This window comes from Hirundo rustica, chromosome 7 (genome assembly GCF_015227805.2).
Source record: "Hirundo rustica isolate bHirRus1 chromosome 7, bHirRus1.pri.v3, whole genome shotgun sequence".
NCBI lineage: Eukaryota > Metazoa > Chordata > Aves > Passeriformes > Hirundinidae > Hirundo > Hirundo rustica.
In genome coordinates, this window is record NC_053456.1 from 6,989,105 (window position 1) to 7,008,202 (window position 19,098).

Below are 19,098 nucleotides of genomic sequence, written 5' to 3' on the forward strand. Positions count from 1 at the left end.
TGACGGAGAGTAATGTAGTGCCACATAAAATCCTTGGGGGTTTTATTGATGTTACCTCATTTAAATTCACTAGGAAAAAATCTAATTTAATTTCATTTCCATTTAACCGGGTCACATGGAAAAGGCTGGAAATACATTTTTTAATTGCAATAACATTTTGAATAAATTTTAGGTTAATTTTTATGATGTTCTTTCGTTTTTTTAAGAAAGGTTAGGCCATGACATGTGTAGATTTATCCAGGTAGTACTGTATGTTGTGGGTTGGGGTTTTTGGTGCTACGTTTTGAGAATCAGCAAAACCCATATCAAAGTTGATAAAGTCAACTTCAAAGTTGAGAGCTGTTGGTAATATTAATGACACTTTTATTTCTCTCATGTTGGTTTGTTTTGTACTCAGTTTTTAAAACATTCATTGTCGTAGTATTTCACTAAGTAAATTCAAACAAACTCTGTTTTACTGATAGGGATCTTCCTCTCAGCCAAAACAAGAAAAGCAGTGGCTGCAGAATCAGGTTCTTTTCCTCCTTGTGAGGTTGAAACATTCAGAGATGGGTGACAAGTTGGCCTCTTGATTTGTTTCATGCTCCCCATGTCTGCATTCAAGCAAGATGGGTCACAGATCTCAAAATACAATTTTTTAATATTTATTTTGAATGGTGGTGAAGGAAAAGCACTTTGAAGGAGAAGGGTGGGTGTTTTTCAATATGCTGACATCCATGAGTGAGCTGGGGAAGGGTAGCTCAGTGTGATGGGGTATTCTGAAAAAATTCTTCCCTCTCTGTAACACAGCTGCACAAAAATTATGGCACTGGATTAGCAGGTTAATTAGTTTGAGTTTTTGATGATTTTTTCCCAAATTAAAGCTCTTTTTTTTTCCTAAAAATGCAGTTTATGTATAAAATTAATGAATAAATCTTTACGGTATTTCAGCGCGAGAAGCTGATACATGAGTTGGAGGAAGAAAGACATTTGAGACTTGAGAGTGAAAAAAGATTACGGGAGGTGACCCTGGAGTCGGAGAGGAGCAGAGCTCAGATGCGGGGGCTGCAGGAACAGTTTTCCAGGTATGTAGCATGAGTAAACTTGAGTGGATCTAATCTAAGGCAAAACCTGCTCTCCCTTTGAAATTCCATGAACACCGCAGGCTCTTGTCTAAATGATTGCTGGAATAGTTAAAAGGTTTTTGCTATCCTTTTACGGGATGGTGTGAAAATCTTCATTTCTAGGGACTTTGCGTTTGCTAGAATTCCCGATAATTTTCTAGGTGTAGCTGTTCACTTCTCAAGAAGTGTGTGCTGCTGATAAGTCAGTATGTGGCTGTTTGTGTCTTGTAACCAAGAATGGGTTTGATCAGTCTGAATAAAGAGAGGAAGAGAAAGTGAAGCCTTTTGGCAGCTTTGGGCAAGCTCATCCTGCTTGGACCTGCTTCAAATCTCTTCCTGCATTGCCTGGGCCAGAGCTTTGGGCTAGAGCAGAGCTCCATTTACAGGAGAACCAGCTTAGAACAGGGATTAACACAAACCATTCATATGATAATAGTAAGGATTTGAATTATTTATTGTTTTCATGATGCATGATGAGATCTTGTACATCAAACAGATTTTTTTCATTGTTTTTTGTCGTGAACAGAAACAAAACAATCCTAAAAATCAAAAGAGACAATGGAATTTCTTGTATATTTTCCATCAAGACTGAATATTAACTCCTTCCCTTAGACCACTGAATTGTTAAAAGCTCAAGTTCAGTTTAATAAGGTGAAAAGAACCTGGAGGGTTATTTTTTTCATTGGTTTTGTTTCTTGGGGTTTTTAGGGTGTTCTGCTTTGGGCAATTTTTGTGTTTTTTTTCTTATTACCTGAGTGTTTGCCATGCTGCTCCTCTAATTTGAATCTGGTTTTCTAGGCAACACTGAAAAACCATTGATAGGAATAATAAAATTTGTTGTCCTCTGTTATTTTTTGTTTGGAATAAGTTGCATTAAATCTCTGCAGAATTCAAAAAAAACCCCAAAAACTATTTGAAAAATCATAAAGTGTTTAGTTAATTCTAAAATTCTCCATTAAAAATGCTAAGGATATTTCTTTTTTAGTTTTCTGTTGTTCCTCTTTATTGACCCTTGGTTTGAATTTTACTTATTCTGATGAGACTCTTGGAATAATATAGACAAAATAAATCCACCCCATGAGTATTCCTGGTTAGAATATTTTGCTCTTTTGTATATTAATCTTTATTTAAGGAGGAATTTCCTGAGGTCCTGATTTCAGAACAGTATTATTGCTGCAATAGCTAGAAACCTGTGAAATTAACTTTGAAGGTGATGGAGCCATGGTTAAGAAGGGAAGGGGTGAGGGGCAGCCAGTCTCCAGACTGATGCTCCCAGTACCTTCATAAAATTTTAACTGATGCATATTCAGATCTTTTCAGGAGAGCTCTTCATTATTCCTGTGGAAGTGAAGTTGCCTGATTCATTTCTACCATGTTTCTGAAAAGAAAAACTATTTTATTAGTCAGGATCCCTGAAGTCCACTATCTTCAAATTAATCCATTCTTTTTCTTCCACTGCTGTTTGCAGTCGAGCGTGCTCGGGTCTATCGAGAAGCAGAGGGACGTGAGTTCTTTGAATTAAAGTTGTTTGTCTCCTTATGTCTGTCCCTCTGATTTAGATAAAGGTGATGGCCCTCTAAATCAGCATTATGTTCTTTTTAAGGCTGTCTGCACATTGGCTAAACTGTTTGAAGGCAAACTTAAATATCATTTTTCATTAATGGCAGCTTGGTTAGCCCTGTGATTCCAGTGAGGAAAACTCCTGCTGGCCTCATCAGGTTTTATTTTAGTGTAGGCCAGATGCTACGAAGGGAATGTGTCACTTAAATGTTTTGTTTTATTTTAAAACATTATGTTTGTTATGATGAATAGTAAAGGTTGTTTTTGCTGATTTTTAGTAGAATATTAAGATAATTGCTTACACAAACAGACTTTCTCTGTTAATGCGTGTATCTTTTTCTTATCCTGCTTGAACAAATAATGGAACTGGAAGCTGGATAATCTTGGGCTGCCTAGAGATTTTGTACTGTTTGAAGGATTTGCAACATTTTTTTCTTAATTTGAACACAATTAAACAGGACAAGAAAAATGCTGATGGGATGAAATGTTAAAACCAAGTGAAGAAAATGACTAGAGAATAATATTTTGGGCTCAAACATTCTGTCTTTCAGTTGTAGGTAGATCAATGTAAGAACAAATACTACAGCAAAAATCTTTTGAATATGTGTAATTCCTGAACTGAGAAGATTTTTACCTAGACATCTCTATATTTTTTTCTACATGTACACTTCAAATTATTTTCTTTGCATGGCGGAAAGAGTGAAATATAATAGTTGGTGGTAGTCTGTAAGTTGACTTTTGTAATCTGAAGAGCAATGCTCCCTATTCCTAAATGAAATTGTGTGAAAACTTTAATCTGTCATATAAGCATATGGTTTGAGATGCAGAACTTCAGAAGGTGAGAGGTTTTCTTATTGAATGACGTTTCTGTTGTTACCAAGTAAGCAATATTTCAGCCCAGTAGTCTGAAATAAATCGAAGTTCTCTTTCTTAACACCTGCATAAATCTGCCAGAGCCTTAAATTGACAGAGTAGTTAGTTTGATAAATATGTGATAGCTGCTGGAAGAGCTTTTAAACTGAAGTTTCTTTTCCAGAATTGTAGCATGTATCCACGTAGTTTTAAATCCGTATTTTAATTGTATTGGACATGAAATATGTGTGAGGTATGGAGAAACCCTGCAGGAAAAAATGTTTAATACTAAATTTGGGTTTTTACACTGTAGTTGGATGCTGTTATCTTTCCATTGTCGTGGTATAATCTCACCTTGAGCTGAAATACTTGATGTTTTCTTTCTTAAACCCACTAAGATCTGTTTGTTTGCTGCAGCTGTTAAATTCCATAAGGCTCTTTTTGGCATGACATAGTATAGCTGCACAGTTCTCAAATGCACAGAGACTGACCCTATAAAAAGAAATCAGCCCAGTTTTTTCCAAGACAGTGCCATGCAGTCTGACTTTCCCATTGTTGTTGTTGTACACTGTGCCTCATTTACCTCCTTGTTGTTGGTTTCAGCTGTGCTTTTCCTGCTTTCAGCATTTTCCTACAACAGTGGGAACAGAAATGCAACATCTCTGCCCACAGCAGTAGGTGTAATTTATAGTATCATTCTAAAAAGTACACTAATAGAAACAATATAAATTGATTGCATTTCCTTGCTGAACATCAGTTAGCAATAGAACTTGTTGTCTGTTGAATGCATACAGTTCAGGTGACCCTAAACAGTGATTAAATGTTAGAACAGTAAAAGAGGTAGCTTTACTTAAGTTACTTTGATCACTGTTTTAGTCTGAATGAAACAAATTCAATAAACACTATTTTAAAGTGTCTCTGGGAAGAATAATTGAAGAGCCCATTATCATATCTTAAAATCCCTTTTGGGTAAATTTCAAAAACTATTTCAGTTAAAGTTGTGTTGTTTATTGGTACCAATGTCTGTGACTGGAAAATTGCCTCAGGCTTTTGAGAATATATGTTATTGGAAAAGTAGGAAATGGTCCTTGTTTGATGTGCCAGGGTGCTGTGAATAGGATGAGTGCAATTCTCATTAGACTGTATATTCCCCTCACATTAATATTGACTTTCGGGTTAAACCTGTTGCTTCTGACAAGGGAGAAAATTACTGCTACAACACTTGGCATAAAAGAACTGTGTGGTTGTAGGTTTAGGCACATCTTCCATGCATTTTGCAGTTCTTGTGAATTCCCCTATCTCCACTCTGTCTTGCTGACAGGTGAGTGGGAATGATAACTGTTTTCCTTGCAGCTCTGATAAGGAGACGTTTATACATTGCATCAGCATGTTGCTGTTGAGTCATCACAAATTAATTTCTAAGGTCTGCTCGATCTAGAGGTCACTCCTGCTTTCCCCTCTGTGGCCTTTCTGCCATGGCTGGCAATCCACATCCAGCTAAGGCCGTGTCTGGGAAGTACACACCTCAGGTAGCCCTGAGTGTGGTCACTTTGCCTAAGGCCAACCATTAATAACGTCTTAATCTAATTTCTGGGGAGATTAAAATGCTCTTCTGGCAGCTATTGGTGGCATTCCTTTGATTCTGTCATAGCAGGGGTGAGAAAGAGCCTATGTGGGAGTTCACTTCTTTTCTCGGAGGGAGATTGCAGAGAGATTGCAATTGTCCTTTGTTCAGCTCTGCAGTAACCTCCTGTCATTCTCCCTGCGTGGCCTGTGGGAGACAGGTTGGCCCGGAGACAGTCTGTATCAAAGGCTGACCTTGTCATCCTGCCCCGTGGTTTTAGATACCACTGGATTTTATGAGCTGATACTGTATGAAATGTCGCAAGGAAAACTGGCGAATAAGTGTCACGCACAAAGGAGTTCTCCCTGTCTGGTGTGTCTGTCTTGTTCACCTGCTCCTGCCTCGCTGCTGACTGCAGGATGAGCGTTGTCAGGCGTGTGGGAGGTTGGCCTTGACTGGCTGCCAAGTGCCCACCCAGCCGCTGTCTCACTCCCTGTCTTCTAGAGGGCTGGGAGAGAAAAGAATAGCAAAAAAAGCCCTCATGGATTAAGGACAGGAGATCACTCACCACTTACCATCAAGGGGAAAGATTTGACTTGGCAAAGATGAATTTAATTTATTGCTACTTGAATATAGTGTAGGGTAGCAAAAAACAATGGCAAAAGTAATAACACTTATTCCCACCCATCGCTTCCTCCCAGACTCGACTTCATTCCTTTATTCTTGACTCTTCCACCTCCTCCCCTGAGCAGCAGGGTGGGTGTCAGGGTTGTGGAGGAAGCTGCTGGACTCTACAAGCCTCAGGACATGGTGTGAATTCTGCTTTTCTGGGGCTCTGACCTACTGCTTAGGATATTGATCTTACCTTTAGATTAGAATTGACAGAGTTAAAGAATGAAGTTTCTTTTAAATTAACACTCTTGGGGTGAGTGCATTAGTATGTTTCTCTATGTTTATTTACAACACCTAGGTACATATTTCATCTATAATAGTTACTCAGAACTGTCAAGAACCATTCTAAGTAAGATCAACGAGCTTTTGTGTGAATAGTTTTCATCTGACAGGAAATAAAGGAATGGCTTTACTAAACTCAGGAAACTAAGCCCAAAGAGGAGATTACCCCAAGTTTGTATGGAGTTTGACCCCACCCAGTTTCTGGGCTACTTTGTACAAAATGTGCTGGTTTCCTGTTGTTTGACCAACAAAAAATAAAACAGAAATGTTATCATTTTTGATACCAGGCCCAGTTTTTTCCACTCTTTAGTTCTATGTATGAATACAATAATTTTGAAAGTACATGCACATGAGAAATACCTTCAGTGAGTGTGGTGCCTCAGTTTTCTTCAAAACCAAAATTCTCATTCTCACATTAGAAACCATCAGGTCAAAATAATGTTTTCGTGCTGAAGTTGAGAAAGAACAAAAGCAATGAGCTCGGAGTGATTGCAGAGAGTGACTGAAGAACCAGGGTAAACTTGTAACACAGAAGTCACGCCAGGAGCAGAAGTTATAGCAAATTGCATTGCATGATGTATATTGACTTGTGTAGCACTTTCAGAGAGCAAGGGATTGCTTTGCTCCAGGCGTTACTCAAGATGCACAGGGAGGGACCCGCAGTTCTCCGTCTTCTCTGGACTCTGAAGGCTCTGAGGCTGCATTAAGAGCCAGCCCTATTTCAGTACCCAATGCACTGGTAAATCATGTGGTGATGTTTCATGAGAGTCCTTAGCTGCTGAAAGCTTCTGGCATGGCGACCAGGGAAATAGGTAATTTTATCTCCCCCAGGCAAAAGCGTGGTGATCTGTGTGCTCAGGAAATCCTGTGTCTGGTTGGTATTTTTCTATGTGCTCATAGGATGCATCATACTCATATTTCTGGATGTTTGCATCTATTGCCTTTTACTGATTTCTCAGACATGAAATGATATTCTGCTTCCTGTTTCATTGGGATAGAAGTCATTTTATTCATGTAAAAATCAGATCCATCTTTCTGAACCCGAACATGGAAAGTTCCCTACTTCAGATTGTTTGTGTACCTTTGTCTTTTAAAACATTACCTACATTTCATAATATCTGTATAACAAAGAATATTAAAAAGGAAATGGAGGAAATACCCAGGCAGTGTGGTGATAAAGGCCTTAAATCCTTACAGTGCAATAATACTATGGAGAGTCACCTTGGAAACAGTGTTGTCATTTACCTTTTTGAATCCAGTAATTCAAAGAGATTTCTGTAAATAGAAATTATGTTCCAGTAAATTGATTAGAGGAGTTAAATTAGGTAAGAACAGGTGAGAAAAAGGCCAGCAAAGAACGAGTGTTACCTTAGGATCTGTTCTGGATGACTGTGGTAAAATAAAAGGCTTTTAAAAGCATCAGTCTGGTTTGAGCTACAGGATTGTCTAGCAGAGTCTTTTTTTCTACACCAGCCCAGTGATTCCATCTCTCTTTGACTTCTTGTCCTACCCTTTAGTGTTGTACAATGGCACGTTTTATTGATGACCCCTTCCTGATCTGGAAATTACGGGACAGTTTTCAAACCTCCGTTGCATGTGTCTGTCACAGCTGGTGGCCTTCCCTGTGCTTCACTAAGTCACACACGAGATCTCCACACTTTGATTTCTTCAAAGTGAGTATTTGCCCCAGACAGTCAGAAAGACGCACACATTTAAAATCAATAGAAATAAGACTGATCCTCTGATTTCGTGATTAACTTTAATTGCTACCCAAACAACATGGATTTATCCCGTTTTAGTTTACTGATCCTCTCAGGCTTGTGGTTTCTTTTGTCAAGCGATTGAAAACCCATGCTTAATATGCAATTTGCAGATTATAGGCTGTTCCTCTTTACTAATGGATCAGAGAGAAACGTGAGTTTATGATCACAATTTTTGTGGTGGTTTTGCTGTTCAGTGCTTGAAGTGGCTTGTATTAGTAATTTTTCTGTACGATAAAACTTGTAGACTGTAAATGTAACATTAATGGGCAGTGGTGTGCATTCAGATTGATGGTGATAGGTACAGAGCAAATTAAACCATGAGGGAATAATATGATTAAAAAGCTGACATAAAGTCAAATGATCTTCGTAGTTGTACTTCTCTTTTATGAACATGATTGGAATCTTCAAAGGTTCCTTGGTTGACTGAGTCTGTGTTTCACCTTCACAGTTTTACATCAAACTAAATCAGGGAGACTACACTCCCATTTTATTTGGAAAGCAGATAAAATCTGATCCTGAAAAGCTCTCGTCCTTATTAAGAGTCTCGTGTGACTTCTGTGAATCGAATCTAGTGGGTGGCATCCCTGTCCATGGTGGAGGAGTTGGAAGTAGATGATTTCTCAGGTCCTTTCCAACCCAAACCATTCTGACCCAAACCATCCTATGATTCACCTCTCATTAAGGGCAGGAGGAAAAGAGTGTTCCGAGTACTTTTGGGGAGTTTAGCACCTTAAATAGTACAAAGATAGAGATTTGTGGGAAAGAGGAGAAGATGATGAAATCCTGACTGTTGTCACTCTGAGTAGAATAATAGAGGAATAATTTGTTTTGTCTCGGTAGATTTTTCTGGTTTTCATGTATATATGAGGCAGGGAGGATAAAAGGCTTTTCACAAAAGGACTCTAAAGGAAGTGGTACAAGGAACAGTACAAAAACAGGCTCAAAGATGTCTCTGGATGAATACCACCTGTTGTACCCAAAGATGGGCTCTGTAGATTGGGACTTGGCTCTCCTCAGTGAGAAACTTTTGTGGAATCATATCTTTACTCACAGTTTGCATAGCTGGCTTTCTAGTGCTGGTGTGTGGGTAAAGAGCTGCTCCTTGAATGTGACCAGTACATAATTTGCAAATATAATCAGTTTTTCATCCTGCTCTGCATAACCTTTTAAGTATCTCCACTAAGTAACGAAAATAGAATTATTTATCTGCCTGACTTGATGTGGTAATGCATTTTTTCAACCTAGTAGCAATTTTTAGTCTGCATAGATTGGATTGTTTCACAGGAGAATTATTATGGTAATTTTAATTTTATCTTAGAACTTGTAATTATTCCACGGTATTGTTCTAATGTAACAGGCTGTGCAGTAGTTCATTTGTTTTTCAATGCTCAAAGTTGGACAGAGCAACTTAAAAATTTCATCTTATTCTTTTGCCAAAACATTTTGGTTGTGTGCTTGCATCTATGCACACATTTCAAATATAGTTATTAAAGGTTGCAGTGAGTATAGCTAAGGCTGAAAAGCTATTATACTAGACACTCACTTTTGTGGAATTTAGCTTTCCAGGGTATATGATAAACATTGAGAGAACAGGATGGATTTTTTCTCCTTGTATTTATTGGCTTATAGACCTAGTTCTTCTAATTATTCATGTCTTACTCTGATACTACATTTTCATGGCTTCTCTACAAGTCTGTCCTCAGGGATTTATCTCCTGAAGGCATAAGGAGTTTTGTTTCGGCTACACAGGTGTTTCTTGTTCATTTTTTTGACATATGTCACACAGAGGAAAAGGTGGGATGTGAAAAAGAAAAGATGCTTGGTTTTAGTCCGTCAGTATCAGCAAGGACAGCTGTGAGGTCTTTCTTCTGATTCTCCCCAGGTTTAGATCTATATCTAGACTTAGCAGAGGGAATGTCCCTTGGAAAGAAACAGACATTTCCCTTCTTAAACACATGAAAAGAAACACCTAAGAATGAAACACATGAAAAGTGGAACAGTTGTAAGTCATCTGATATGATTCAAACTACTCAAACAAATAAGGAAAATTGATAGAGCAGATCCCCGCGAGCTCCTGAAAGGTGCATGGTAACTGCACTATGAATGCAACAAAAAGAGTCAGGTATGGTTGGTTTATGGCAGGAAGGGATCTCAGTAATTACTGTGGGGTTTGCCTGTAAAGGGTTAATTGCTACAATCTTGATAGTTTTTGCAGTATCATTAATCATCCTGAACCTACATGACTAATATTGTTATACCTCCTAACTCCCCAGGGGTTCTGTGACAATTTAGTAACCATTACTGTCTTCTATTTCAGATAGCTTCTATTGTAGAACATTGTCAAAAAACTTAATGTGATTATCTTTGGTCATAATGTGTGCTTCAGTTTGCTTATACTGTAAGCAAATGTAAATTGATTTGAATGATTCAGTTTAATATGGTTTTAATTCTGTGTGTAGTGCCCGCCCCATAATTTCAAATTTTACCAATGGGGCACTACTACCATTCAGTCAAACAGTGTGTTAAATAGTATTAATTAAATATGTGTTTCAGAAAACATCCATCTTCTAAGCATGCAGTGTAATAATTACAGATAGGTTATCCTGGAAACATTGTCCAAAGGATGTTAGTAGCATATTGTCTTGCATCAAACAATGAGCTCCTCTTTTCAGATAATTAAGGATATGCTGCAAAAGGATGCAGAGAAATTACAAATCCAGTTCAGGACAAGTCACATTGTAGAAATCACTTTCAGCCTTTTAGGATGTTGTTGAAGACTCTTAGTTTACATTTTACCTTGGAGAAGATTTTTCTTTTGCATCATTCTGTTCCATGATAACTGAATCCCAGTTCAATCGCTTTCTAGGAAGATAAGGGACTTTACTCTACTTGGTTTTCACCACCACTCCAGATAGGAAGGAAGAAGCGGCATGCCAGGGAGGAGCTGCATTTGTCATGAGAAAAGTGGTTAGGAGGAGATACAAGATCATGAGGCTTAACACTGCAAGGAACAGGGAATTCTGTGGTCTTGTTTTGGCACAGGAGTTTGTGCTGCATTTTAGAACTGGACATACCTTTTTCTGCAAGTGTTTTTGTTCTTCGATATTTATGGGATTTAATTGTCCATTTTTCCATACCAGTACATAGCAGAGAAAGATGTACATCATGGCAGAACTGGAAATCCAAGCCAACTGTGTGTTTCCAACTGAGCTTTCATTTTCTAGGGATACAGATTAGATTATTAAATTGCAGTACCCTTATCAGTGATTGCAAGCCACAGTCCAGTAATTGGATGAATGTGGCATGGGTTGAGACACTGCCTCACCTGATCAGAAGGAAACATTTTTCTGTCTTTAGCAATAGGTTTCATCCTTCATCTTGAAGCCTTTTTGTAGGCACTGAGTTGACTGTGCTTTTATTGCTGCTCACTGTTTGTCTTCCTCTGGAAGATTCCTTCCAGTCTGTGTCTACTAACCATGAGAAAGCTGATCCTTTATAGGTCATGTAGGGATTATAAGCAAGGAACAATGTCCTTGTGTATATTGCTTTTTACTGGAAAAATCAGTAACAAACCAGAAAACTCTGCCCAATACTACTACTTTATGAAGGGCAAGTAAGGCAGAGCAAGGTAATCAGTAGATTAAAAAGACTTTACTTATTTAATTACAGTCACAATTACAGCACATCAAAGTGAGTTTGTGTTAAAGATGGTCTACAGTGGAGATCCCTCTCATTGGCTTGTTGAGTGCAAGTGTATCTCAGATTATGAATTCTGTTAAAGACGAAGTATTTCTTTATCTTCTCAAGTACTGCAAATGTCTGCTGCTGCTATGCTTTTATTCTCAAAGTGTGGAGATAAAAACCACACTCCAGCTGTCAGTGTCTTCCTTTAATGGCAAATGTCTCTCAAATTCTGTTCTTACTTCATAGTCTCAGCCCTTCCCTGAGAAAAGAGCTTCTTTTGTCTAAACCTATGCAGTATAGTGAGAGGGTCTCTTGTATTGGTGTGAATTTACTGTGGAATGTTAAAAATACTAAACTTCAAGCGGGCTATTTGCATTTGTTTCTGAAATATTTGTTGACAATTTTAGTGTATAGTGGGGAGAATAATGGGCCACTGGTTTCACTAGTTTTGTATGTTAGTGAGTGTTCTTTTGAAAATATTTAAAATATTCTGGGTTTCATTCAGCTGAAATTCATAGTGTTGCAAAATAATGAATGATATTTTCCTGTTCCAGACTTGCCTGCATTTCCCTCTGAGCCCTGTGCTGCATATTTTGTGACATATTTAGTGTTTATTGCGGTCCTATGTTTGTGTTCTCAACCAGTGTGTAATAGTACAATTATACTGGCAGCTGCAATGTGAAACACAAGGCACCAGGATCCATTGTAGTGCTGGCAGGATGAGAAATGTCAATTGAGGTTGTTGTAAGAGGTTTCCTAATCCTGCTGAAATAAAGAGTGAGATTCTTTCTGAATCATTGCCATCTGGAGTATATGAAAATTTGAAATAACCTTTTATCATTAGGTTGGCACATGCTATGGAGCAGTATTGGCATTGATGAAGTCCTAATGAAATGAAATACTGTGCAATGAGAAAAACTCACTGCTTCATTATTTTGTCGAGGTTCTTCAAAACCCTCCCCTCCAATTTATGAAGGTTATTGAGTAGTTAATAATGTTTTGAATCTAAAAGATACAGTCTCTGTTTACAATAATCTGGCATTTTATTATGGATAATAATATCGTTATAAATACAAACCAACATGCCTGTGGTGGAGAATAATTCCTACTATAACCAGGTAATTTAGTTCACTTTCTCTATTTTCTTGACTTGCTCCACTTATTTGATAGGTATTTGCTGCCCAAAATTTTTTGTGCCTAAAATTAGGCCAAGAAGCTTCATACCCCACCTTGTCAGGAGCAATCATGGCACATGATCCTTCCATGATCTCAGTGTGGAATATTTACGTATCCAACTGTTGCACACCTATTCTGTACTGAGCTCCTCCTATTTGTAACACATGGAAATACTGCTCAGTTTTTGCTTTTATATCAGGTTGTTTTTATGAATATATACCGAGTAACACCCAGCAGAGTTTCTGAATGGCCATTTTTCTAATTCTTGCATTCTGAACAGGCTGATATTTGCTGAGTTTCTGCTGTTTGGCAAGGCTCATTGATTAGTCATATTTCTAGTTAATTATACTGATGTGGTGTTGGAATCTTGGAAGATTCATCTTGAATCTTTGGTCTGTACCTTGATTTTCATTTTTAAGGGTTAATTGTCATGTTGTTCGGAGAGCTAGAAGATGGTCCTCTTCACTGTTCAGATTAAACAATATAAAGCCTGAGAGTTAGTGCTGGATTTAGATGATGAAGGATTAGGACTGTTTAACTAATTCCTTTGAGGATGTGATTTCATTCTGATGCTTAAGTTGAAGTGGACCAGTGGTTTTTTTTAATCGCATAAATATAGTAGATAAGAATATATTTTATTTTAAACATCTTGTTTAGTCTCTGTATATTTTTTTGTAATTCTAACAGAAATTTATGTCTGCAGTATTGAGATTAATTTAATGCCTAAACTGTGCCAGCCAATTCTTGTGCTAGTTCTGCTTATTTCTGCTACGCAGGCAAACCCAAAACATTGCTGGTTATTCTGTAAATGACATTGCTCTTGATTTTATAAATGCATTGGGGATTAAATAAAAATAATATACAAGTATCATCTTTTATTTCTTAATGTTTTGTATTCAAACTTTTTAGTTAAACCTCTAAATGCATCTGCTGTTATGTGTTATCTGTACATACCAGTAATAGTAATGTGAGTAATACACAAGAGTACGTTTTAGGTATTCTGAGAGTTTACTTGATTTACCTCTTTATTATGATTTTCCAAGACATGTGCAGATTTTACAGTTAGCTCATAGCCTGTGAAGCTGCAGAAATAAATTAAAAAGAAAAACAACACTCCTTCTCTCACCGAAATATTTCAGGATAAGTTCAGATTGGGGTGTGTAAGTGTTCAGTGAGTAACACAGCACCAGAACTGGTGTCTGCATCAGTGTATTTTCCATTCCCTGTTCCTCCAGGGAGTATTCCCTGGACTGCTGTGCAGGGGGCTGCTCAGTGCAGAGCTGTTGGTCAGCATCAACACCAGCTCATTGGGTATTTGAGCTGCAGCACTGCTTTGGATGAAGAGGATGCATATCCTGCAGAAAGGACGTTCAACAAAGTATGTTGGGAAGATAAGCATAACTTTCAAGGAGAAATAATCTCACTTTCTGAAATTTAAAATCTATATTTGAAAAATATGTTAATAAATGGTAGTAATAGCTTCGTTGCCCACCTGGTCAATGGAAATAGAGATTTGTAAAGATTGGTCGTGTCTCGTGTTACAGAAACGCGTATAAGTGTAAAAAATAATATCAACGAATAATTCAGAGTATACCTAGCTTGAAATTTTCTGTTCCTGACCCGAAGAAATATTTGCGTAAACATGTTTTACCCTTTATTTTTCTGTTCCTAAGTCGGTTGGCTTTAAAAGAAGATTATTAAAATGATTCAAAATCTCTTGGGATTTGTTTTCTCTGTTGTCTTCTAAATGAAAATAGTGACGTTTCACAGCCAAACAAACAGACAAATTCTGAACAATTCACTAACTAGTAGTGCTTTGAAATTATATGTGGAATTAAGAAATAGGATGGGAAGTATTTAAGCACTTGAAAGAAAACCTTGGTAACTGAAAATCTGGTCCATCTACCAGCTGAAAAAAAAAAAAAAACCCAAAGCAAGCTATGAATGAAAAGACACAAATGAACTCTAAACAGATGTTGAGTCTTTCACAGACAGATTGCATTTAATGGAAGCCATAAAAATGTTTCAAGTGGCTACTGACCCCGTTATTTCTAACCCCACACCCAGTGGCTGATCATCAGACCTGATGTCTTTCATTGTTGTACATGGATGCTTTTATAATGGAATAATCCAGTGTGTGCTTTGGTGTTGTGTTCCTGACGATGAGTGAGTGACCAAAGAGCACAGTCCACCTGCATCTGGTGTGACTAATCAAAATTGTGCAGTTATGATATGAAAGGGGATTTGTGGGCAGAGACAGTGATTATAGCACAGAAAGTGTGTGCCTTTGCCCTGACCCAGCCAACTAACTCCCATTAAAGATCCACAGCAGCCAGGGCTGAGCAGGAAAAGTGACAACTCCTTGTATGTCTTGTCTCCCTTTCCAGAACCAAGAGTGGTAAATTCAGAAAACTTGCACTTCATGAGCAAGGAAATACTGGAATGCTTCTTGTCAGGAATTTTAAATGATATTTGAAGAGCACATTTGAAAACAAAGCAAGGCTAAACATTTATTATAGATTTTTGGTGTTTATGAGGGTTCTTTTGCATTTGAGGTGTTCACAACAGGGATACAATTGCTTCCCCAGGAGTTCTACAGCAAAACTAAATTCCCCAGTAGGATGTGGGTAGGAACAGCTCCTCTCCTTTAAGAAAATAATCCCATAAGCAGTCCACCTGATAAATATCTGTGTGTTTGTTTTTGAGAGGGGGTGGCAGAGCAGAAGGCTTCATTCTGCAACCCTTTTTTATGAGTAGAGTGCAGGGTTGAGAGGGAAAAGTCTTGATTTCGTTACAGCATTCACTGTGGGCCTCCCTTGCGTGGGTTTGTGCTGCAGGAGGTGTCCCTGGGGCCTCACCAGCAGCTGCTCTGGGTAGTTGAGAGCCAAATAACCCAATTTCTGAGTCCCTGCCTTCATGTATCCTGTGGAGGCAGCCAAAGAAACTACTAGTAAAGGAAAAATAAATTTGCTTGTCATACGTATATGTAAATTGTAATAGATGAGACTTCTCGTCTGTAGAATTCACAGTGTTTTGCAAAGTAAATCTTTGTTTTTTTCAGTAAAGCAATGTCGCACCTGAGAGAAAAGATTCCAGTCTTGACTCTGATGAACTTCATAAGGTGTGTAATAGGATTGAGTTCATCATCAAGCATTGAATGCTTGCCTGAAAAACAAAGGGAAGTAGAAGTTGAGCAAGCCTATTAAGTAGCATTGAATTAATATTAAAAAATAGCAAAAAAAGATTAAAATTGAACATGAAAATGGGGTAAATGGGAAATAACAATGTTAAATGCCAGGAAAATGTTTTTCTATCTGAATTTCCAAGCTCCATGGTCTAACCACCAGTATTCTACTGATTATACAAGACCTTTTACAAACCCTGAACTGAAAATTCTTGACACACATTTCCAAAGGTGCCTGCCCAGTGTAGTGAAGTTTTCAGTCAGCACTAGCAGCCTTCTCACTAATCGAGAAGATGAAAGCTCCACTTACCTGGTGTAAGTCTGCAGGCTCCCAAATTGGATTAAGAACCTTTGGAAAAGAAAAAAAAAAAAATCCACTGTATAATTTTGGGTTTTGAAATTCAGTGTGGCATAGATGATGCTATTTCAATAAACAAATTGCAGGTCCATTACAGAACGTTACTCACTGCAAGCACGTTCTGATTGAGTTCTGTTAAAGCTGATTTAAAAGGTTTATTGTATTAAATGCTACAACAGAGATATCTTGCTTCCTGATAAACAGAGTAATGGCAGGTCATATCTTTGTAGTTTCTGAACACAGTAGATCATTATAAGTGTCATTAATTTTCTCTGATACATTTATGCAAAGAGAAAAAAAAGATATGAAAAAGAAACTGAAGAAAAAGAATATTAATGAATGGTGGGAGCAGGAATAACGCTTCTTGTCACATGCCTGGCTTTCGTGTTTGGGGTTTAAGAAAGTCTGGCTATTAGGACGTGGATTAGTGGAAGATTCATTCTTCTTCCTGATGTAGGTCAGACACTGGCTAACATGTGGTGAGGAAAAAGCTTGATTTCCCCAGCAGCAAGTGGGAACAGGAGCTCTGCGGACTTTGGAACAGAGCGCCAGACAGAATGAGTGGTTCTGATGTCCCGTGTGCTAATGCAACAGATTTGAAATGTATGAGTAATGAAGGCTTCATGCAGAAGAGTCTCTGCTCAGTGTGGGGCCACATTAATGCTTTTTTTAAAAAGCAGCTCAGTTCCTGAGTAGCCCTTTGTGAGAAGTCATTTGTCCAAGTCAGAAAAAGGAACTGGCAATGTCCCGGAACGTGCACAAGAGGAGTGTGCCTGGCAGAGCCTATTCACTGGAGCCTGACTATAATTTCATGCTAAGAGAGGCTGTTTGCAGGTATTGCATCTTTCTGGAGAAACTTTTCTTATCGATTGTGTAAAGTCTGAGAGAATTTAAGATGAATGATACCGTAAAATTCATAAAGCTGATTATATGCTGATAGTTAGAGTTCATACTTGTGTGTAATCAATTTTAAGAGGTCTTTAGACCCCTTTTGGAGAACTTGGAATGTTGGTCAGAAGAACTGTTCCTTTTTTCAGTGTTTTATGTGAAATCTCATCATTTTTCATGCCATGGAAAGCATATAACTCTGATATGTAGCACTGTGTGATTTATGCAAGCCACAAATTTAATCTACCCATGATTTAGATACTTCTGTTATAATAGTTTCATAGATTTATCATGGGCTAGTTCTGCTGCAGCAAAAGTGTTCTGATGGCTTTCTTAATCTCATTTGCAAGTTGTGATAATGCTATTGTTGACTTAAAAACTAATATCCAAGTTTTAGCCATCTTCTGTCTTCTCCTTCCTCACCATTTTAGTTCAACTTTTTAAATTCCCACAATTTAAAAACCTGTCGTGGCAATGACTTCTGAGAACTGTCTGCACACAGACCATGTCTGTCTCATGTGCATCTCAGACTGGAGAAGGTTTGTCTTCTTTAGAGACAAATTTACAGTTGCCACTAACCATCTATCTTATTTATAATTTTAAGATGTGTTTGCTCTTACGGTTATATTTACATTTTTAGATTTTTTGCTGCTCGATTACATATTGCTCTACTAAGGACTAGAATTTAGAACAAAGATGAAAGAGAGAGCATAGCTGTAAACAGTTGGAGGAAAACCTTACCCATAAACTCAGTATAAGTCATCTTTTGTCTTCTTTCTTTTTTAATTTTTACTTTCCACTGTCTTAGTTTCTCAGTTTAGTCATCACAGGAGTAGAATAGAATTGCTGAATTCTTTTTATGCACTTAAGTTCCTGAGTTTTTAGGCTCTGATATCCAGAAAGACCCTTGGTGTATAAGATGAGACAATGTACAGGTTTTTAAAATGTATGGAAGGATTGCTAGAAAGTGAGAAGTTCTTGATACAGTGCAGTGCTGTCTCTGTAAGAAACAGAAAATCTGTTGGTTTTTAACTTCTGTATTTTTCAAGCAGCTTAAATTTCTAGTTCTAATATACCATAAATCCTAAATTGCAATACTAATTGAAACTATAAGCAGGGGCATGTATGAAGTCATCATTATAATTTTAATTTTTTGGCTTCTCTAGCACCTTTTGGATGGATGCCTCATGAAAAAAGACAATTGCTGAATTAAAAAAAAAAAAAAAAAAAAGAAAAAAAAAGTATGATTTTAAAGTGATGGATTGCATGTTGTCAGTTTGTAAATCAAATTTGTTGAGCACTGATGTTGTAAAAGCGGTGACTTAAGCATATTTGAAGACTCCTTGTGGGCATCTTTTATTGTAGAATGTTATGTCCATGAAATAGAAGTATTCTCATTTGCAGGTGATACACCTTGCTCTGTCTGCTGGAGCTCCACTGTGCTCCCATGGCAGGTAATTCCTAAGAAAGGGCTGGAAAATCTGTGCATGCTGCAATGGAGTTAGTTACACCCACTGAGGTTAACTGAGTGCCTTTGTCATCTACAACCACAGGCTTTCCTCTTGTCAGCTCTTCTTTCAGATTTCAAAATTACACTGGCTGGTAGCATTTTAAGGAAGTTCACAGTGGAAATTTTAGTAATGGGAGTATTGATTATATGTTCAGAGCATGACACTTGGAATTGTATCTTTAATTCATTTTTAAGGAAAGATTATATCTACCCCCTGAGGGCATTTTCGCAACTTATCTAGATGAATCAAATTCTTCCTGCTGGGTGTAATTAATTTTTAGGCCACTCTTAGGTTTCGTAGACTGTTTGTTTTGTATAGATCAGTTTGATTGCAATGAGCCATGAACTACAGAATTTCTATCTGGTTACATCAGCCAGGAGAAGACGTCCACCTATTATCTATTTATCAATCTATCTATCCATCTATCTATCTATCTATCTATCTATCTATCTATCTATCTATCTAATCTATCCATCTATCTCTCTGTAGGTGTGTGTATTT

The 19,098-nt window shown here is 37.6% G+C and overlaps 1 protein-coding gene across 1 annotated transcript in view; it reads left to right on the top strand.

The window, feature by feature from the left end:
• The window catches only part of NCKAP5 (NCK associated protein 5), a 347,214-nt gene that overhangs the window by 174,117 nt on the left and 153,999 nt on the right, over window positions 1-19,098 (top strand). The window contains exon 5 of the mRNA XM_058421378.1: window positions 931-1,064. Coding sequence (XP_058277361.1) covers window positions 931-1,064 — 134 coding nt within the window. The remainder of the gene's footprint in view (window positions 1-930; window positions 1,065-19,098) is intronic.